This window comes from Moschus berezovskii, chromosome X (assembly GCF_049115385.1).
Source record: "Moschus berezovskii isolate FMDL1 chromosome X, NW_MosBer_1.0, whole genome shotgun sequence".
NCBI classification, from domain to species: Eukaryota; Metazoa; Chordata; class Mammalia; order Artiodactyla; family Moschidae; genus Moschus; species Moschus berezovskii.
The window spans coordinates 64,546,122-64,569,833 of NC_142488.1; the positions used below are offsets into that span (position 1 = coordinate 64,546,122).

Here is a 23,712-nt window from a genome sequence, read left to right on the forward strand (position 1 = left end):
CTATACATGACCACGGGAAAAACCATAGCCTTGACTAGATGGACTTTGTTGGCAAAGTAATGTCTCTGCTTTTTAATATACTATCAAGGTTGGTCATAACGTTCCTTCCAAGGAGTAAGCGTCTTTTAATTTCATGGCTGCAATCACCATCTGCAGTGATTTTGGAGCCCCAAAAAATAAAGTCTGACACTGTTTCCACTGTTTTTCCATCTATTTCCCATGAAGTGATGGGACCAGATGCCATGATCTTTGTCTTCTGAATGTTGAGCTTCAAGCCAACCTTTTCACTCTCCTCTTTCACTTTCATTAAGAGGATTTTTAGTTCCTCTTCACTTTCTGCCATAAGGGTGGTGTCATCTGCATATCTGAGGTTATTTATATTTCTCCCAGCAATCTTGATTCCAGCTTGTGCTTCTTCCAGCCTAGCGTTCCTCATGATGTACTCTGCATATAAGTTAAATAAGCAAGGTGACAATATACAGCCTTGACGTACTCCTTTTCCTATTTGGAACCAGTCTGTTGTTCCACGTACAGTTCTGACTGTTGCTTCCTGACCTGCATACAGGATTCTCAAGAGGCAGGTCAGGTGGTCTGGGATTCCCATCTCTTTCAGAATTTTCCACAGTTTATTGTGATCCACACAGTCAAAGGCTTTGGCATAGTCAATGAAGCAGAAATAGATGTTTTTCTGGAACTCTCTTGCTTTCTCCATGATCCAGCGGATGTTGGCAATTTGATCTCTGGTTACTCTGACTTTTCTAAAACCTGCTTGAACATCTGGGAGTTCACGGTTCACATATTGCTGAAGCCTGGCTTGGAGAATTTTGAGCATGACTTTACTAGCGTGTGAGATGAGTGCAATTGTGCGGTAGTTTGAACATTCTTTGGCATTGCCTTTCTTTGGGATTGCAATGAAGACTGACCTTTTCCAGTCCTGTGGCCACTGCTGAGTTTTCCAAATTTGCTGGCATGTTAAGTGCAGCACTTTCACAGCATCCTCTTTCAAGATTTGAAATAGCTCAACTGGAATTCCATCATCTCTACTAGCTTTGTTCGTAGTGATGCTTTCTAAGGCCCACTTGACTTCACATCCCAAGATGTCTGGCTCTAGGTCAGTTATCACATTATCGTGACTATCCTGGTCATGAAGATCTTTTTTGTACAGTTCTTCTGTGTATTCTTGCCACCTCTTCTTAATATCTTCTGCTTCTGTTAGGTCCATGCCATTTCTGTCCTTTATCGAGCCCACCTTTGCATGAAATGTTCCCTTGGAATCTCTAATTTTCTTGAAGAGATCTCTTGTTTTTCTTATTCTGTTGTTTTCCTCTATTTCTTTGCATTGATCGCTGAGGAAGGCTTTCTTATCTATCCTTGCTATTCTTTGGAACTCTGCATTCAGGTGCTTATATCTTTCCTTTTCTCCTTTGCTTTTTGCTTCTCTTCTTTTCCCAGCTATTTGTAAGGCCTCCTCAGACAGCCATTTTGCTTTTTTGCATTTCTTTTCCATGGGGATGGTCTTGGTCCCTGTTTCCTGTACAATGTCACGAACCTCCGTCCAGAGTTCATCAGGCACTCTATCTATCAGATCTAGTCCCTTAAATCTATTTCTCACTTCCACTGTATAATCATAAGGGATTTGATTTAGGTCATATCTGAATGGTCTAGTGGTTTTCCCTACTCTCTTCAATTTAAGTCTGAATTTGGCAATAAGGAGTTCATGATCTGAGCCACAGTCAGCTCCTGGTCTTGTTTTTGCTAACTGTATACAGCTTCTCCATCTTTGGCTGCAAAGAATATAATCAATCTGATTTCGGTGTTGACCATCTGGTGATGTCCATGTGTAGAGACTTCTCTTGTGTTGTTGGAAGAGGGTGTTTGCTATGACCAGTGCGTTCTCTTGACAAAACTATATTAGCCTTTGCCCTGCTTCATTCCGTGTTCCAAGGCCAAATTTGGCTGTTACTCCAGGTGTTTCTTGACTTCCTACTTTTGCATTCCAGTCCCCTGTAATGAAAAGGACATCTTTTTTGGGTGTTAGTTCTAAAAGGTCTTGTAGGTCTTCATAGAACCGTTCAACTTCGGCTTCTTCAGCGTTACTGGTTGGGGCATTGGCCTGGATTACTGTAATATTGAATGGTTTGCCTTGGAAATGAACAGAAATCATTCTGTCATTTTTAAGATTGCATCCAAGTACTGCATTTCAGACTCTTTTGTTGACCATGATGGCTACTCCATTTCTTCTAAGGGATTCCTGCCCACAGTAGTAGATATAATGTTCATCTGAGTTAAATTCACCCATTCCAGTCCATTTTAATTCACTGATTCCTAGAATGTCTATGTTCACTCTTGCCATCTCCTGTTTGACCACTTCCAATTTGCCTTGATTCATGGATCTAACATTCCAGGTTCCTATGCAATATTGCTCTTTACAGCACCGGACCTTGCTTCTATCACCGGTCACATCCACAACTGGGTATTGGTTTTGCTTTTGCTCCATCCCTTTATTCCTTCTATAGTTATTTCTCCACTGATCTCCAGTAGCATACTGGGCACCTACCGACCTGGGGTACAGCTGTAGTGAAAGTGAAAAGTGAAAGTGAAGTCACTCAGTCGTGTCCAACTCTTTGCGACCCCATGGACTCTAGCCCACCAGGCTCCTCCATCTGTGGGATTCTCCAGGCAAGAGTACTGGAGTGGGTTGCTGTTTCCTTCTCCAGGAGATCTTCCCAACCCAGGGATCGAACCTGGATCTCCTGCACTGCAGGCAGACGCTTTACCATCTGAGCCACCAGGGAAGCTCACAAGCAGTCCAAGAACAGTAACTTGGTAAACCCTCAGTTTGATGAAGGAGAACAGAAAGAGGAGAAAAATTAGGATGGCATTGAGTTGTGGAAATTAAATTAGGAAAAGAATTTCAAGAAAATATAGTAGTAGGTAACAGAGACATCAAACCTATTTTTATTGTGTTTTTTTTCAGTGTCTATAGTGAAATCAGTAAAATCTAGTTATATTCTATTATAAAACTATCTATCCATTGTAATTTGGATTATGATTTGAATAAAATTAAATACATCTGAAAAAGAGAATAAGGACTGAGAAAATGCTACTAGATTGGTTACTTAGGAGATTATGATGATATTTCAGGATACAATTTTAATAGATTAGTGGGGGCAGAAGTCAAAAGGCCTAAAGTATAACATGGAAGAGAGGAAGTAAACCAAGAGTTTGAGCTCAATAATTAAAAATAAAATTATAATGGCTCTCAACCAGCTGACCTGAGCTACATTGCCAATGAAAGTAGTTAACAATCACTCATTCCCTTTTTAATAACACCTAATTTTCTTCATTGATATTTCCAAGGAAAATTTTTGACAATTGGAACAAAAGAAAGTTAACTTTTCAAGATCAAGTACTCTTTAGAATTAATCAACTGCAAAAGGTGGAAGGGATCCAAAAGTATCTGACAGAAAGAGTTTTCCTTTGTAATTATTGAGTATTTCAGGAGGAATACTTTGAGACTATGTAAATATTCTGTTTCTGCTAAAATTTTCATCCAGTGATGTAAGCATTCATCAGTAGCTCTTTCCTGAAACTAAACACCTTCACACGGTAGAAGGATGTACACTTTCCTCTATTTTATTTAATATGGAACAGCTCACAGAGAAAACCTGGCAACTAATCCCCAAAAAGGCAGCAAGCATCAGTCATTGTTACCCTATTTAGTAATTATTTGAAGTAATATTGATGAGATACATATTTTCTCTGAATGAAGCTACAGTTAGTAGTGACCATTCTATCTTGGACTCATTTTGGGGAAAACAAACATACCTCTTTAGGAGTTTTATATCCATCTCGTAGAAAGCGACAACAACCATAACGACCCTGGAAATGCAGAGGAAACAAGTAAGAAGCACGTACATTGGTACAGCAATATAATTAATCAGAAATGCATCCTCTGCAACAGCTACATGCGCCAACCTACCAACAACAAAGAAATGATACCTAAAAAATAAGTTTTAAAAACTCTGATATCAGCCCAGCAACAGAGAAACCAATTCCAGCAATGTGATTTCAAATGAGGGCTAAGTTATAGCCTCTTCCCTAAAGCAAAGTTCTTATTTTATCTTCTCCATGGCTTTCTACCATCGGATAAGTCTGCTGCTGCTGCTGCTAAGTCACTTCAGTCGTGTCCGACTCTGTGCAAGCCCATAGACAGCAGCCCACCAGGCTCCCCTGTCCCTGGGATTCTCCAGGCAAGAATACTGGAGTGGGTTGCCATTTCCTTCTCCAATGCATGAAAGTGAAAAGTGAAAGTGAAGTCGCTCAGTCCTATAAGACTCCTAGTGACCCCATGGACTGCAGCCTACCAGACTCCTCCATCCATGGGATTTTCCAGGCAAGAGTACTGAAGTGGGGTGCCATTGCCTTCTCCTCGGATAAGTCTATGACAGCCCAATTATGATCCTATGTGGTTCTGCTCACACAATTCTTACGAGACCACAGTTTTTTTTTTTTTTAAAGGAAACACATTTAAAAAATTTTGAGATAATCTGACACTTACAGAAGAGTTCCCAGAACAGTAGAGTCCCCATATTTCCTTCAACCACTGTCCCCTAATGTTAACATCTTATATGACCATAGAACATTTTGTTGTTTCTGTTGTTTAGTCGCTAAGTCATGTTCCACTCTTATGTGGCCCACCAGGCTCCTCTATCCATGCAATTTCCCAGGCAAGAATACTGGAGTGGGTTGCCATTTGCTTCTCCAGGGGATCTTCCTGACCCAGGAATTAAACCTGCATCTCCTGCATTGGCAGACATATTCTTTCCCACTGAGTGATCTGGGAAGCCCATAGGATATTCACCAAAACTAAAAAACTAACCTTGGTGCAATACTACTAACCAAAGTACATAACTTATTTGGATTTCACCAGACTTTTCACAAACACTTCTTTTCTGTTCCAGTATCCAGTTTAGGGTCCCACTGCATTTAGCTGTCATGTCTCCTTAGTCTCTTCTAATCTGTGACCATTCTTCAGTCTTTCCTTGTTTTTCATCATCTCAGCATTTTTGAAGAGCATTTGCCACTTATTTTGTAGAATGTCCCTGAATTTGGTTTGAGGTACTGCATTCTTTTGAAGGACATCACAGAGGTGCTATGCACTTCTCAGTGCACTGTATCAGGGCATATACATGATATTACTATTACTTATTACTGGTGATGTTAACTCTGATTGTTTGGTTAAATCACTGACACAGGTCACATTCAAGGCCTACAAAGATACTAATTTTACCTTAAAATTAGAGCCCTAAAGAAAAGAAAGGCACATATGGACATACTTGAAGCTTGGTGATGATTTCCTGTTTTGTGAGCTCCACCAACTGATTATCCTCTACTGCAAAGGCTGGGAAGGAAATAACTGAAAGTAAACTAGCATCAACTTCTTTAGATGTTGAAGCCCGGGGGAGTATTGAATTAAGGATAGACTGAAAGAAAGGAAAGAAAGGAAGTCAAATGTAGCACATTAGTAAGTGACCTGGGATTATAAAACTAATAGCTGTAATTTCAAAAAATTTATGTTGAGGAAGATAATTTAAATGAAAATCTAAAAATGATTCAATAGTGAGAGCTTAGAAGACTAGCTACTTCTATAAATCATCCCTTGTCTTAATCGTTCTCTCAGTGATTCTTAATCCTGATTTTTAAGTAGCTGCCAATGGATAAAGAATATTCTAAGCATCATTTTTCCATCCATAATCCTGTTGGTCCATTAACAACTATTTAAGCATAAATATAGCTGCTTGGAAGCAGGATATAGAAAGCTTAGCTCCTATATCCCCCAAATTTATCTTCTCATTTGAAAATTTTGCATTTTTAAAAGTAGAAAGTAAGATTATATTCACTAGAACACCATGGGGGTCCAATCAGGGTTTGAAGAAGATGGGAAAAGCCATACTGTCAATGACAAGAACTTTATCTTTCAATACATGAAGTAATCTTAAACAAAACTGAAGATATGCATTTACCATGTAAACAGTCTAATCTCCAAACATCTAACCCTAGCGCCAATGGGGACAAGAGAAATATTCAGAACCACTATCAAGAAGAACACTCAAAATCTATCACCTCTTGTTCTCTCGGTGTATTTAGAAAAGGAGATACAATAGAGGATAATTTCATACACTGTGATGGGATCCCTTCATAATGTTGGGTGAGAGAACAGGACTATGATCTCTGTAACAGCTCATGCCACATCAGATTTCTCTCTATAGGATGCTTAATAAGACATTTTTGTCACATGATAATAAATCACATTATGTATTCTCATTCAGTTCTCCTTATCCTAAAGCTCATGCTAAATTTGAGTCTGAGTAAAAATATATTTTTCTATAATATGGTCCATTATCCTCTTACCTGGCAGTGTTGTACTTCATCAGCTAGGACATGGATAACTGACTGTGGCCCACCTTTCACTCCAAACAGGTCCAGTTCATCTAATGCTTCCAGGGCTGCCTTTGAGGAACAAAGGAAGAAAGGACAACTTTAGCATTATAAAGACATATATTTCTTCTCCCTCTATTCTGGTATCATATCAATACACATGATGTCATTTTAAATATGTTTAACAGAACAGAAAATATAATAACATTCTTTATTCACAGGGGTCTCTTAGTTTTTCTTTTTTGGTCTCCTAAATTGTCCCAGAGACATTTGAGATGGAGGTTGTAGCCATACTTTCATGATTAAAAACCCTCAACAAATTCAGTATATAAGGAACACACGTCAACATAATAAAGGCCATATACAACAAGCCCACAGCTAATTCAATGGTGAAAAATTGAAAGTTTTCCCGTAAGATAAAAACAAGGTAAGTGTGCCCACTCTCAGCACTCTGAAGTGCTACTTCAACATAGTACTGGAAGGCCTAGCTAAAGCAATTAGCCAAGAAAAAGAAATAAAAGATATCCAAATCAGGAAGGAAGCAATGAAATTGTCATTATTTGTGGATGGTATGATCTCATATATAGAAAACCCTAGACTCAACCAAAAATCTATCAGAATTAATCAACAAATTCAGTAAAGTTTCAGGATATAAAACAAAAATACAGAAATCAGTGGTGTCTTCTGTACAGTAATGACAAAATATCTAAAAAATAATAAAAGTATCACATTCACAATAGCATCACCAGCAATAAAAACTTAAGAATAGATTTAACTGAAGAGGTGAAAGATCTGTACAATGAAAACTACAATACTTTGATGAAAGAAATTTAAGACAAAAACGAATGGAAAGATATCCCCATGTACATGGATCAGAAGAATTAATATTGTTAAACTGTCTATACTACCCAGTCATCTATAGATCCAATGCAATCTGTATAAAAATTCCAATGGCATTTTTCACAGAAAAAAAAAAAAACCTAAAATTTGTAAGGAACTACAGAAGACACCATATAGCCAAAGCAATTATCAAAAAGAAAAACAATGCTGAAGGCATCACACGTCCTGATTTCAAACCATGCTACCAAGCTATAGTAATTAAAACAGTATGATACAGGCATTAAAGCAGACACACAAACTGATAGAATAGAGAGCCCAGAAATAAATCTCTGTATTTACAGTCAGTTACTATTTTATAAGGGAGCCAGGAACACTCAATGAGAAAAGGATAGTCTCTTCAACAAATGGTTTTGGGAAAATTGGATAATCACACACAGAATAATGAAATTGGACCCCTATCTTACACGACACACACAAATTAACTCAAAACGGATTAACATAAGACCTGATAAACATAAAACTCCTTCCCATTGGTCTCGGCAATGATTTTTCTAGATATGACACCAAAATTCTAAGCAACAAAAGCAAAAATCAATACAAGGGACTACCTCAAACTAAAACACTTCTACACAACAAAAGAAACAGTCAAAAAGATGATAAAGAAATGCTAAAGACAGACCCTCTAGTCATCTGTTGCAATCCAAGGTCTTTCCATGTGGCAGGCGATACTGAGTTTTTGCTGAGTCAGAGATCTTTGTTGTGTTCTTGTGCACTGGCTTTTGGAACCCAACTAAAGGCCCTTTCATTTTGGGTGAAATTCCTGTTGGTAGATTGGACCTAGACTGTCTTTGGAGAGAAATCAAGCCCTGAGCCTTCGGAGTGGGAGCACTGACTCCAAGACCCTAGACAACCAGAGAAAAATAGTGAGAACTCACACAAAGAAAACCCCTTGAATACAAGACCCTGCAACACCTACCACCAGTAGCACTCTGTGTAGGAAGCCTCACAAACTAAACAAAAATACAAACCCAATCAATAGGAAACAGGATTACCACCTCACTTAGCCTTGCCCATCAGAGGAAAAACAAACAAACAGAAACTCAGCACAAATCTCACCCTAATTGAAGCTTACACAAACTATTGTGCCAACCATGGGAGGGTAGAAACCAAAAGGAAGAAAGAATTTAACCTTGAAGGCTGAGAAAAGGAGACCTCAAACACAGTAAGTTAAAAGAAAAAAATGAGAAGGCAGATAAATACTACACAAATGAAGGAACAAACCAGAAACACAGAAGTTCAAATAAATGAAGAGGAAATAGGCAAATTACCTGAAAAATAATTCAGAATAATGATAGTAAAGGTGATCAAAAACTTTGAAAAGAAAATGGAGAAAATGCAAGAATCAACTAACAAAGACCTAGAAGAATTCAGTTCAGTTCAGTTCAGTCGCTCAGTCGGCTCCAACTCTTTGCAACCCCACGAATCACAGCACGCCAGGCCTCCCTGTCCATCACCAACTCCCGGAGTTCACTCAAACCCATGTCCATTGAGTCGGTGATGCCATCCAGCCATCTCATTCTCCGTCATCCCCTTCTCCTCCTGGCCCCAATCCCTCCCAGCATCAGAGTCTTTTCCAGTGAGTCAACTCGTCGCATGAGGTGGCCAAAGCACTGGAGCTTCAGCTTTAGCATCAGTCCCTCCAATGAACACCCAGGACTGATCTCCTTTAGAATGGACTGGTTGAAGGATAAAAATGCAGAGACAAACAACACAATTACTGAAATTAAAAATATTCTAGAAGGAACCAATAGCAGAATATCTGAAGCAGAAGAACGAATCAGTGAGCTGGAAGATAAAATGGTGGAAATAACTTCTGAATAGCAGAATAAAGTAAAAAGAATGAAAAGAACTGAGGATAGTCTCAGAGACCTCTGGGACAATATCAAACACACCAACATTCAAATTATACGGGACCCAGAAGAAGAGAAAAAGAAAGGGTATGAGAAAGTTTTTGAAGAGATCATGTTTGAAAATGCCCCCAACAGGGAAAAGGAAACAGTGAATCAAGTCCAAGAGACACAAAGAGTCCTATACAGGATAAACCCAAGGAGAAACACACCAAGAAACATACTAATTGAACTAACAAAGATTAAACACAAAGAATATTAAAAGCAGCAAGGGAGAAGCAACAAGTAACATACAAGGGAACCCCCATATACTAAACAGTTGATATTTCAGCAGAAACTCTGCAGGCCAGAAGTGAATGGCAGGATATATTTAAAGTATTGAAAGGGAAAAATTTACAACCAAGATTACAGTACCTGGGAAGGATCTCATTCAAAATTGATGGAGAAATAAAAAGCTTTTCAGATAAGCAAAAATTAAGAGAATTCAGTACCACCAAACCAGCTTTACAACAAATGTTAAAGGGACTTATATAGTCAAGAAACACAAGAGAAGGAAAAAAATCTACAAAATCAATCCCTAACAATTAGAAAATGTCAATAGAAACATATATATCACTAATGACTTTACATGTAAATGGATTAAATGCTCCAACCAAAAGACACAGACTGGGTTAATGGATACAAAAACAAGACCCATATATATGCTGTCTACAAGAAACCCACTTCAGACCTAAAGACACATATAGACTGAAAGCGAGAGGATGGAAAAATATGCATGCAAATTGGAAGCAAAAGAAACCTGGAGTAGCAATCATCACATCAGACAAAATAGACCTTAAAATAAAGAAGATTACAAGAGATAAGGAAGGACACTACATAATGATTAAGGGATCAATCCAAGAGGAAGACATAACAATTGTATATATCTATGCGCCCAAGATAGGAGCACCTCAATACATAAGACAAACAGTAACAGACATCAAAGGAGAAACTGACAGTAACACAATAATAGTAGGAAGCTTTAACACCCCACTCACACCAATGGACAGTTCATCAAACAGAAAATTAATAAGGAAACACAAGTCTTAAATGATACATTAGATGAGATGGATCTCATTGGTATCTTCAGGACATTCCATCCAAATGCAGAAGAATACACCTTCTTCTCAAGTGCACGTGGGACACTCACCAGGGTAGATAACATCTTGGGTCACAAATCAAACCTCAGTAAATTTAAGAAAATGGAAATCACATCAAGCATCTTCTCTGACCACAATGCTATGAGACTAGATATCAACTACGAGAAAAAAACTGTAAGAAACACAAACACATGGAGGTTAAACAACACATTTCTAAATAACCAACAGGTTACTGAAGAAATCAAAAGGGAAATCAAAAAATTTCTAGAAACAAATGACAATGAAAACACGACAACTCAAAACCTATGGGATGCACCAAAAGCAGTTCTAAGAGGGAAGTTTATAGCAATACAACCCTACCTCAAGAAACAAGAAAAACATTGAACAACCTAACTTTAAACCTAAAGCAACTGGAAAAAGAACAACCACCCCCCCAAAATTAGTAGAAGGAAAGAAATCATAAAGATCTGAGCAGAAATAAATGAGAATGAAATGAAAGAAAGAATAGTAAAGATTAATAAAACTAAAAGCTGGTTCTTTGAGAAGATAAACAAAATTGACCAGCCTTTAGCCAGACTCATCAAGAAAAAAAGAAGAATCAAATCAACAAAATTAGAAATGAAAAAGGAGAGGTTACAACAGACAATGCAGAAATACAAAGGATTATAAAGACTATTATGAACAACTATATGGCAATAAATTGGATAACCTGGAAGAAATGGACAGATTCCGAGAAAAGTTCAATCTTCCAAGACTGAACCAGGATGAAATAGAAATTATGAACAACCCAAATACAAGCACTGAAATTGAAGCTGTGATCTAAAATCTCCCTAAAAACAAAAGCCCAGGACCAGATGGCTTCACAGGAGAACTCTATCAAACATTTAGAGAAGAGCTAATGCCTATCCTTCTAAAACTCTTTCAGAAAATTGCAGTTCGGTTCAGTCGCTCAGTCGTGTCTGACTCTGTGATCCCATGAATCGTAGCACGCCAGGCTGCCCTGTCCATCACCAACCCCTGAAGTTCATCCAAACTCATGTCCATTGAGTCGGTGATGCCATCCAGCCATCTCATCCTCTGTCATCCCCTTCTCCTCCTGCCCCCAATCTTTCTCAGCATCAGGGTCTTTTCAAATGAGTCAGCTCTTCGCATCAGGTCACCAAAGTATTAGAGTTTCAGCTTCAACATCAGTCCTTCCAAAGAACACTCAGGACTGATCTCCTTTAGGATGGACTGGTTGGATCTCCTTGCAGACCAAGGGACTCTCAAGAGTCTTCTCCAACACCACAGTTCAAAGGCATCAATTCTTCAGCACTCAGTTTTCTTTATAGTCCAACTCTCACATCCACACATGACTACTGGAAAAACCATAGCCTTGACTAAATGGACCTTTGTTGATAATATCTCTGCCTTTTAATATGCTGTCTAGGTTGGTCATAACTTTCCTTCCAAGGAGTAAGCATCTTTTAATTTCATGGCTGCAGTCATCATCTGCAGTGATTTTGGAGCCCCCAAAAGTAAAAAGTCAACTACTGTTTCCACTGTTTCCCCATCCATTTGCCATGAAGTGATGGGACTGGATGCCATGATCTTAGTTTTCTGAATGTTGAGCTTCAAGCCAACTTTTTCACTCTCCTCTTTCACTTTCATCAAGAGGCTTTTTAGTTCTTCTTCACTTTCTCCCATAAGGGTGGTGTCATCTGCATATCTGAGGTTATTGATATTTCTCCTGGCAATCTTGATTCCAGCTTGTGCTTCCTCCAGTCCAGCATTTCTCATGATGTACTCTGCATATAAGTTAAATAAGCAAGGTGACAATATACAGCCTTGACATACTCCTTTTCCTATTTGGAACCAGTCTGTTGTTCCATGTCCAGTTCTAACTGTTGCTTCCCGACCTGCATACAGGTTTCTCAAGAGGCAGGTCAGGTGGTCTGGTATTCCCATCTCTTTCAGAATGTTCCACAGTTTATTGTGATCCACACAGTCAAAGGCTTTGGCATAGTCAATAATGCAGAAATAGATGTTTTTCTGGGACTCTCTTGCTTTTTTGATGATCTAGCAGATATTGGCAATTTGATCTCTGATTCCTCTGCCTCTTTTAAAACCAGCTTGAACATCTGGAAGTTCACAGTTCACGTATTGCTGAAGCCTGGCTTGGAGAATTTTGAGCATGACTTTACTAGCATGTGAGATGAGTGCAATTGAAGAGGAAGGGACAATTCCAAACTCATTCTACGAGGCCACCATCACCCTGATACCAAGACCAGACAAAGACAACACACAAAAAAAACAAAACTACAGGCCAATATCACTGATGAACATTGATGCAAAAATCCTCAACAAAATTTTAGCAAACAGAATTCAGCAACACATCAAAAAGCTCATACACCATGATCAAGTTGGGTTTATTCCAGGAATTCAAGGATTTTTCAATATATGCAAATCAATCAATGTGATACACCATATTAACAAGTGGAAAGATAAAATCCATATGATAATCTCAATTGATGAAGAAAAAAGCCTTTGACAAAATTCAGCACCCATTTATGATCAAAACTCTTCAAAAAATGGGCATAGAAGGAACCTACCTCAACATAGTAAAGGCCATATATGCTAAGCCTACAGCAAACATTATTCTCAATGGTGAAAACTGAAAGCATCCTCCCTAAAATCGGGAACAAGACAAGGGTGTCCACTTTCACCACTATTATTCAACATAGCTCTGGAAGTCCTAGCTGTGGCAATCAGAGGAGAAAAAGAAATAAAAGGAATTCAGATCAGAAAAGAAGTAAAGCTCTCACTGTTTGCAGATGACATGATACTGTACATAGAAAACCCTAAAGAAAGTATCAGAAAATTACTAGAGCTAATCAGTGAATTTAGCAAAGTTGCAGGATACAAAATCAGTACACAGAAATCACTTGCATTTCTATATACTAACAATGAAAAATCAGAAAGATAATATAAGGAATCAATCCCATTCACCACTGCAACAAAAATAATTAAGTATCTAGGAACATACTTGCCTAATGAGACAATTATAAGACATTAATGAAAGAAATCATTATAAGACATTAATGAAAGAAATCAAAGATGACATAAACAGATGGAGAGATATTCCATGTTCCTGGGTAGGAAGAATCAATATTGTGAAAATGACTATACTACCAAATGCAATCTACAGATTCAATGTGATCCCTATCAAATTACCAATGACATTTTTCACAGAACCAGAACAAAAATTTCACAATTTATATGTAAACACAAAAGACCCCGAATAGACAAAACAGTTTTGAGAAAGAAGAATGGAGCTGGAGGAAACAACCTTCCTGACTTCAGATTATACTACAAAGCTATGGTCATCAAGACAGTATGGTACTGGCACAAAAACAGAAATACTGACCAATGGAACAAGATAGAAAGCCCAGAAACAAACCCATGCACCTATGGGTACCTTATTTTTGACAAAGTATCCAAGAATATACAGTGGGGTAGAGATAGCCTCTTCAATAAATGGTGCTGGAAAAACTGTACAGCTATATGTAAAATAATGAAATTAGAACACTTCCTAACACCATACACAAAGATAAACTCAAAATGGATTAAAGGCCTAAATATAAGATCAGAAACTATAAAACTCTTAGAGGAAAACATAGGCAGAACCCTTGATGACATAAATCAAAGCAAGATTCTCTGTGACCCACTTCCTAGAGTAATGGAAATAAAACCAAAATTAAACAAGTGGGACTTGATTAAAGTTAAAAGCTTTTGAATAGTAAAGAAAACTGTAAGCAAGGTGAAAAGACAACCCTCAGAATGGGAGGAAATAATAGCAAATGAAACAACTGACAAAGAATTAATTTCCAAAATATACAAACAGTTCATATAAGTCAATGCCAGAAAAACAAACAGCCCAAATAAAAAGTGTGAAAAAGACCTAAATAGACATTTCTCCAAAGAAGACATACAGATGGCTAAAAAAACACATGAAAAGATGCTCAACATCATTCATTATTAGAGAAATGCAAATCAAAACCACAATGAGCTATCACCTCACACCAGTAAGAATGGCCATCATCAAAAAGTCTACAAACAATAAATGCTGGAGAAGGTGTGGAGAAAAGGGAGCGCTCTTGCACTCTAGGTGGGAATGTAAATTGATACAGCCACTAAGGAAGACAGTATGGAGATTCCTATAAAGAAAACTAGCCACTCCTAGGCATATACCCTGAGGAAACCAAAATTGAAAAAGACACATTATCCTATTGTTCACTGAAGCACTATTTACAATAGCTAGCACATGGAAGCAATCTAGATGTCCATCGACAGATGAATGGATAAAGAAGTTGTGGTACATATACACAATGGAATATTACTCAGCCATAAAAAGAAATGCATTTGAATCAGTTCTGATGAGGTGGATGAACCTAGAACCTATTATACAGAGTGAAGTGAGTCAGAAAGAGAAAGATAAATACCATATTCTAACGAATATATATGGAATCTAGAAAAATGGTACTGAAGAATTATTTCCAGGGCAGCAATGGAGAAACAGACATAGAGAATAGACTTATGGACATGGGGAGAGGGGAAGAAAGGGCGAGATGTATGGAAAGAGTAACATGGAAACTTACATTCAGTTCAGTTCAGTTCATTTCAGTCGCTCAGTTGTGACCGACTCTTTGCGACCCCATGAATCACAGCACACCAGGCCTCCCTGTCCATCACCAACTCCCGGAGTTCACTCAAACCCATGTCCATCGAGTCGGTGATGCCATCCAGCCATCTCATTCTCTGTCGTCCCCGTCTCCTCCCACCCCCAATCCTTCCCAGCATCAGAGTTTTTTCCAATGAGTCAACTATTCGCATGAGGTGGCCAAAGTACTGGAGTTTCAGCTTTAGCATCAGTCCTTCCAATGAACACCCAGGATTGATCTCCTTCAGAATGGACTGGTTGGATCTCCTTGCAGTCCAAGGGACTCTCATAACCATATGTAAAATATATATCCAACAGGGAATTTGCTGTATGGCTCAGGAAACTCAAACAGGGGCTCTGTATCGATCTAGAGGGGTGAGATGGCATGGGAGGGAGGTATAAAAGATAGGGGATATATGTATATCTATGGCTGATTCATGTTGAGTTTGACAGAAAACAAGAAAATTCTGTAAAGTAATTATCCTCCAATAAAAAAATAAATTAAAAAAAGAAAAGATATAAGGCAGCCCACAGCATGGGAGAGACTTTTTGTGAAACACATATCTAATAAGAAATTTATATCAAAAATATATAAAGAACTTATACAATTCAATAACATAAAAACAAATAATTCAATTAAAAATGGGTAAAGGAATTGACTACACAGTTTTTCCAAAGAGAACATAGAAATGGCCAGCAGGAACATGAAAAGATGCTCAACATCACTAATCAAAAGGGAAATACAAGTCAAAAGCACAATCACCTCACATCTTTCAGAATGGTTATCATAAAAAAAGTATTGGTGAAGATGTGGATAAAAGAGAGCCTTGTACACACTTGATGGGAATGTAAGTTGTTTCAGCAACTATGGAAAATAATAACTATGGATGTTACTCAAAAAATAAAAAATAGAACTCCCATATGATCCAGCAATTTCTCTCTTGTGTATATATCCAAGGGAATAAAAACAGGATATCAAAATATATGCACTCCTATGTTTACTGTAGCATCATTGACGATATAGAGAAATGATTTGTGTCCATCAACAGATGAATGTATAAAGAAGATGTGAAGTATATGTGTGCGTACCTGCCTGTGTGTGTGTGTGTAATGGATTATCATTCAGCCATAAGAAGGAAATCCTACCATTTATGACAACTTGGATGTACCTTGAGGGCTTTATACTAAATGAGATGTCAGGCAAATATTATATCACTTATGTGTGGGACCTAAAAAAGTTAAACTCATAAAAATAGAGTAGAATGAGTTATCATTTAAGCATTAATTCTCTGTAATAGAATCACTGGGTCAAAGGGTATAAACAATTTTTAAGATATAATGGTACATTCCCTTCCATGCAATTTGTACCATTATAACTAACACCAGCTGTGTACTAACTTCTTTAATGCAAACCAAGTATTACCTCTGAAATTTTTCCTAATTTGATAGAAAAATGGTGAGTCAGTGGCATTAATTTGCTACCAAGGTTGAATATTCTTTCAAATATTTATTAGTTATTTGTAGCTCCTCGATTATGAGATAGAACTGACTTAATCTTTGGGATACAGGTAATTCTGGAAAGCTTCCTTGGAGAAATCATGTCTAACTGACACGTAATGGGTTGTGACGATATCATCCAGGAACAAAATACTTAACAATTACAAGGGGAAAATAGGAAATTTATAGCAGAGAAATATGACAGATACCACCTTAATGAAGTCATCAAACTTAACATAAACAGTAATGAGATAAATCCATAGCTGTACTTCCTGATGATGTACTGAGGACACGTCATTATCTCTGTGGTATTATTGTCAAAAATGCATAGCTTGAATCAAATCATGAGGAAATATCACACAAAAACAAACTGAAGGACATCCTATAAAACAACTGGCCTATAATCTTTAAAAATGCCAAGATCATAAAAGGTAAGTCAAGTGTGAAGTACTATTCCAAGTTAAAGAAATCCAAAGAGATATTACAACTAAATGTAACATGTTATCCTGGATTGGATTCTGAATCATAAGGATTTTTGTTTGTTTTTGATTTTGGCTATAAATTATATTATTGGAACAATTAAATTTGAATGGGATCTTTGGATTACACGTGGTAGTATGATGCCAGTGTTCATTTCCTGATTTAGATGATTGGACCATGGTGATGGGACTGTCTTTGAGGAAATTTATACGGAAATATTTAGGAGGCATGAATTATCATGTCTGCAATTTACTCTCAACTGGTTCAGGGAAAAATAATGTGTATGTGTAAACAGAAAGAACAAACAAATGTTAACAAGTAGGGAACTTGAATGAAGGGTATATGGGAATTCTTTGCACAGTCCTTACAAGTTTCCCAAAGTCTGAAATGATTTCAAAATAAAATGTACAAAAATGTTCCAGTGGTTAAATTTTTTTTAATCAAATTACTCAGAAATATTGATAATATTCAGAGTTAGTGAGGGTTTGAGGAAAAGGATACAGATGGCACATGATGGCATATATCCATCATATGAAGTTGCTCAGTCATGTCTGACTCTTTGTGATCCCAAAGGGCTCCTCTGCCCATGGAATTTTCCAGGCAAGATTACTAGAGTGGGTTGCCATTCCCTTCTCCAGGGGATGCTTCCTACCCAGGGATCAAACCCAGGTCTCCTGCATTGCAGGCAGATACTTTACTATCTGAGCCACCAGGGAAGCCCATATCCATCATATATGAATGGGGAAAATGTAAACTGGTGGAAATTGTTTTGGAGGGCAGTTTTAAAGTGTACATCCCTTAACCCAGTGGTTTCACTTTTAGGAATCTAGCCTACAAAAATATTCATGCAGGTTCACCAGGATGTATGTACAAAGATCCTCACTAAAGCATTATCATCAATAGAGTAATTATTAAATTTGTGTGGCAACTGAAAACACTGAAATAGATTATCTGTATGAAAGAAGATGTTTGATTATGTTGTTCAGTAAAATTTGAGGCTGCTGTATTTAAAAAATCAGGTTTCATAGAGGTAAATTAGAGTGTGAGTTAATTTTTAAAAATAAGCTCAATATCTGTATCATTTTGGTAATAAAAATCACATTAAAAAGAAAAACCAGAAAAACCATTTACCCAGGGAATACATATTTTATAAGGACAAAATTACATATAAATTTATTAAAGCACATTAATTATATAGTTTAAATTTTCTATAATCTTATTTTTGGTTTTATTTTATCTGTCATTGCCTCTCAGTGTTAAGCTGTCCCCTTATAACTGTATCTATCTTGCCTTGTATTTTTAATACATTTTGCTCTGTATTAACTGAAACTACATTCCAGGCCAGACTTTCTCATTCTATCTTGACCCTCTTTGTCCCCCTTGTTCCATGTAATACTTTTGTTTTTAAATTGTATTTCTTTTTTTTTAAATGACAAAAATATTTTTTTTAATTGGAGGCTAATTACTTTACATTATTGTATTGGTTTTGCCATACATTGACATGAATCTGTCCCGGGTGTACATGTGTTCCCCATCTTGAATCCCCCTCCCACCCCTCTGGTTCATCCCAGTACACCAGCCCCGAGCATTGTTTTTTAAATCAACCTGTGTCTTTGCTTTTATGTAGGAGAAACAAATTAAGTCATGTATATTTATCATTATAATGGATATGTTTGATCCTATTCCTGCTATCCAGTTTTATGCCGTCTTGCTGCTTTCAGAGATAAAAGCTAAAATTAAGGCAGTAGCAGTAGGAAGGAAAAGATGAAGCCAAGTGGAAGATAATAATGATGATGAAGATAATAGTATAGGGGATGCAGGAGAGTGAGTGGGGTGGAGAATTGAGAGATGGTTTCCTGATATGAAGCTTTGTCAACTTGGTGTGTGGAAGGGAAAATAAGCCTCCTTTTGTTTGTTTTTGTTATGGTAGAGATGATTTTAGTTTAAGACATGTTTTCTGAGGTCCTTGTGAAATATGTAAATAGAGATATGCTACAAAAGCACTTGTACATACAAATCTAGAGCTTATGAAAGAAGTCTTTACCTATATGCCCATAATTATATGGGAGACTCTGGACCCTGCCTATGGTTTAAAAAATCAATTAATTTGATGATTGTCCACATTCATGTTAAGGCCTTATCTACAGCAAAAGTGTATGAGACTCATCCCACACCTGGTAAAAGCAGAGTGAGGAAAATTACCTTTGCCATTCCAACTGAACTGGCATTCAATTCTGAGATTCCTTGATTGGTCTTGTCTCCACGTTCCCATATCCCAAAGTCCTGGCATAAAATAACCAACACACCATTAGCAAGTCACCACTACTAAATGCTTACTAGATATACAACCCCTGAATAAAAGGCATAAATATTAGCTAACTTGCCATACATACGTTTGCCCACAATGCTTATTAAGGAGAGGTCAAGGAGTTGAGTTCCCCCTATAACTATTTCCCCAACAGCTTTCAATTCTATTGGGGACTCCAAGAAGTTAGAAGATATCTTGATGGCTAAGAACTGTAACTTAGTTCATCTAAAGAGGTGCTTATCAAAATTTTTCATCAAAGCAGATATCCAGGGGGTCTAAGAAACAGAGCCTAAACATCAACTCAAATATTTTATCTTAAATATCCATTCTAATTTTGTTCTCTATTGGCAATGACAATGTACCAAGAACTTACGCACTTTACACTACTATCATCCTTAATCCTTACATTTTATAGATGATGAAACTGAGGTGCAAAGAGAGGTTAAGCGACTCACCCAAGGTCACATAATTAATGAATGACAGGGCTAAAATTAGAGTCCAAGTTCTCCAAAGCCTACATTCTTAACCATAGTGCTATACAGCTCCTCGATAATACAAAGATAACATTTAAAATTACTTTTTAAAAACTTTTCATTTCCAAATAATTTTAGATTGACAGAGAAGTTTCAAGAATAGTAGTGAGTTCCTGTACATTTTTCACCCAGCTTCCCTTAATATTAACACTTGACATAGCCATAGTACAATTGTCAAAGTGAAATTTACATGAGGAAAATATTAGTAAACAAATTATGGACTTTCACAGGATTTCACCAGTTTTTCCACTGATAGCCTTTCGATATTCCAGGATGCAATCCAGAATACCATGCTGCATTTGTCGTGCCTCCTTAAATCTCTTCCAGTTACAGTTTCTCAAGCCTTGTCTTTTATATCTTGGCACTTTCTGAAGATTAATGTTCATATATTTAATAGATTTCCCTCAGTTTGCATTTCCTTGATATCTTCTCTTGATTAGATTGAGGTTATGCATTTTTGGCAAGAATACTAGAATTCTACAAACATTATGCTCCTTCTTAGTGCATCATATCAGGGGTACACAATGTTGATGTCTTATTACTTGTACCTTCATCACTTGGTTAAAGTAGTGTCTACAGAGTTTCTCCGTTCTATTGTTACCATTTTCCTATTATACTAATTGCAAGCATCCTTTGGAAATATCATGGATTCAGTTACAGACCAAAGTGATAAAACAAATATTGCATTAAAGCAAGTCATATGATTTTTTGGTTTCCCAGTACATATAAAAGTTATATTTTAACTACACTGTAGTCTATTAAGTTTGCAATAGTATTAAGTCTAAGAAAACAATGTACATACCTTAATTTTAAAATATCTTAGTGCTAGAAAATGCTAACCATTATCTGAGACTTGGGTGAGTGAAAATCTTTTTGCTGGTGGAGGATTTGACATACTGCAAGAATTACCAGAATGTGACAGAGACATGAAATGAGCAAATGTTGTTCAAAAAATTGCACCAATAGGCTTGCTTGACATAGGGTTGTTACACACCTTCAATTTGTAAAAATCACAAGTAACTGCTAAGTGCAAGAGAGTGAAACAGTAAAATGAAATATGCCTGTAATAATTATATATCTTCAGAGATACACTTTATGACTGTGCAAATATCTTGTTTCTCCTTGAATATCCATCCACTAATTTAGCATCCATCAGTGAATTATCCCTGCAACAATTATAGTGGTGTTTCAATGGTGATTTTCTAGTTCCTTTATTACCTCTACACTCATTAACTGCAGTCCTTCTCTAAGGAAGTGCTATCCTTTCTCCCTCATTTTTTTACTCAGCTATTTATTTATATCAGTATGAACTTATAGATATTTAGGTTATTCTCTGGGTTGTAATAAAATGTTACCATTATTTATTTTGCTTAAATTGTTCCAGCTCTGGCCATTGGGAGTTCTTCTAGATTGGCTCCTGTGTTCTTTTAAGATGCTCCATTTTTAAAAACAATTCCTCACTTTCTGTCATTATAAGATGCTCATGTACAGTCTCATCTTGTATTTTCCCTGCCCCAGTCCTGGAATCAACCACTTTTACAAGGAATTCTCATTCCTTTTATTAGAGAATGATAGTTACATTCAAGACTAAGTACCAGCACCCACTGGCACTGTGGTGTCAGGCTTCTATGCTCTCTCACTGAACAGAACTTGGAAATACTCATACGCATACACATGCTTGCACATGCACACATACACCTGTATTTATTTTGGTATTTACCTTAAGTTACTTTTAATATCAAATCTCTGAGTCAAAAGATGAAGTTTCAGAAAGGTAAGCCATATTTATCCCACAGTAAGTCTCTTCTGCCCCTAAACCCAGCTCTACCCTAGTTTGTGCAGCAAAGATTAGAGTATGAGAAGGCACAAATATCATTAATTCTACTGCTGCAACCTTGGCTGCAGTAGAGGTCAGAAAACCCTGGTTTTTACCCTGCATCACAGCAGGCTTATGGTATCAGAAAACAAAAATCTATCAACAAATAATATCTGTTTGCACCATATATGTCTATATTAGAATTACCCTTCCCTGGAGAAGGGAATGGCTACCCACTCCAGTATTCTTGCCTGGAGAATTCCATGGACAGAGGAGCCTGGTGAGCTACAGTCCATGGGGTCGCAAAGAGTCAGACACGACTGAGCGACTTTCACTTCATTTCTCGTAAATAAGGAGGGACAGGCTCCAGATTTTCCCTCACACCTGAAAAAACAACTAACCAAATCAAAACAATTAAACAAGTAAAACACTGAACTATATATAACACAGTCATTTTCAACACAGTGAGCATTGTGCAATGAAGAATAGAAATTTCTGAGAGAGATGTTAAATATATTATGACCTCATTAAAAAAGGACTTAATTAAAAACCTACCTCATATGGTAGTTGTAAAAAAGATTAATTATTTTTGTATAGTAAGCACTGAATCAATGTCTACAGATGATATTAAACACACTGTTAAATTTTATTTCTAAGTAGCTAACTGACCGATAATACTCCTTAGCTATCCTGCTCCCATTTAACCATAAACACTAGAAGGATGACAGAGCTTAGTAATGAAAGAGGCTGAAGGCAACTTCTGCCAGAAGCCTTATAGACTGGTTCACTATGAGGGGCAGCCTTAGGAGAAGGAATAGGTTGTTCAGTATATTTAAAAAACATCACATGTTTAAAATTCATTCCAAAATGAGTACTTACAGCAGTTTTATATGCAGCTTCAATGTAAAACACAAGGTTCTGTATGAAATTAACTTCATCTAGGCTGTGGATAATATGAAGTCCTGAGGAAAAAGAGAATAAAGGTATAGAGCTAGTCAATTATCACTACAGGCAGTCATAGTGACTAACTGACTCCCTTACTCCCAAAGAGTCCTACTCCTGCTTAGGAATCAAGAAGCACTTTGATTTCTAAAACATAAAAATAATACCACAAATCAGTCCTAGGCTAGTTTTCAACTAAGTGAGACACCAGCATGTTTTAAAATGGAAGAATTTTGATTGATGAAAATTCTCAGACTTCTAATTCTATAGGTAACTAACTGGTGTTGTGTTTAAATGTATAAACCTAGGCATTTGGAAAAAGAAAGATAAACATTTTAAAGAAGGCTTGGAGGGAGTTTAAATAATAAGTGGGTGAAGATTATGATTTTAAGAACCCAAAACCATATTTTGGAGAGTAAAAATGATAATTAATCTAAATTTGAACTATATAAAAAGAGCTTATAAATAAAATATTTTACATGAATTATACATTCAATTTTCACAACAACTCTAAGAGGTGGTTACCTCTATTTTCTGCCTGAGGCTTACAGAAGTTAAATATTTGCCTAAAGTCATGAACTAATACATAGTGGAAATAGGACTCAACTGACTGTCAACTTTTGTTTCATTTCAGAGACTGAGTTCCTAACCAAGATACTATACTGCTTCCAAGTATGTACAACATGATTCATTTTTGTTTAAAAAATAACTCCTTTCCTCTCCCTGCCATCAAGGGAAATACCAACAGTTACACAGTGAACGCTTTTCTCCCAATCAGGATCACATCACTCCCACCCTGCCAAGTTTCTTCTCTAGAAGAAACCAATCTTAACCAGTTTCCTCTGTATCCTTTCAGAGATACATTATGCATATATAAAAATTATGCAAAGAGTAGTATATTATGCTGCACCTTGCTTTTTTAATACACAACTTGGAGACAAATATTTCTGCCTCATTTAAAAAAAATGACTACATAGCACTCCACTGAAAAGCTATTTGTATAACCAGTTCCCTGATGAAAGACATTTGGGTTGTATCTAATCTTTTATCACTACTATCAATGCTGCAATGAATATCTGTGTGTTTATATCTTTGTGCACATGCACCAGT

At 36.9% G+C, this 23,712-nt stretch overlaps 1 protein-coding gene across 5 annotated transcripts in view; it reads right to left on the minus strand.

The window, feature by feature from the left end:
• Positions 1-23,712, minus strand: part of PHKA1 (phosphorylase kinase regulatory subunit alpha 1) — a 167,226-nt gene that overhangs the window by 122,802 nt on the left and 20,712 nt on the right. For all 5 annotated transcript variants that reach the window (XM_055393889.1, XM_055393888.2, XM_055393887.2 and 2 more), the window contains exons 5-9: positions 22,540-22,622; positions 19,206-19,286; positions 6,415-6,513; positions 5,340-5,486; positions 3,829-3,882 (exon numbers count right to left, since the gene is read on the minus strand). In XM_055393889.1, coding sequence (XP_055249864.1) covers positions 3,829-3,882; positions 5,340-5,486; positions 6,415-6,513; positions 19,206-19,286; positions 22,540-22,622 — 464 coding nt within the window. The remainder of the gene's footprint in view (positions 1-3,828; positions 3,883-5,339; positions 5,487-6,414; positions 6,514-19,205; positions 19,287-22,539; positions 22,623-23,712) is intronic.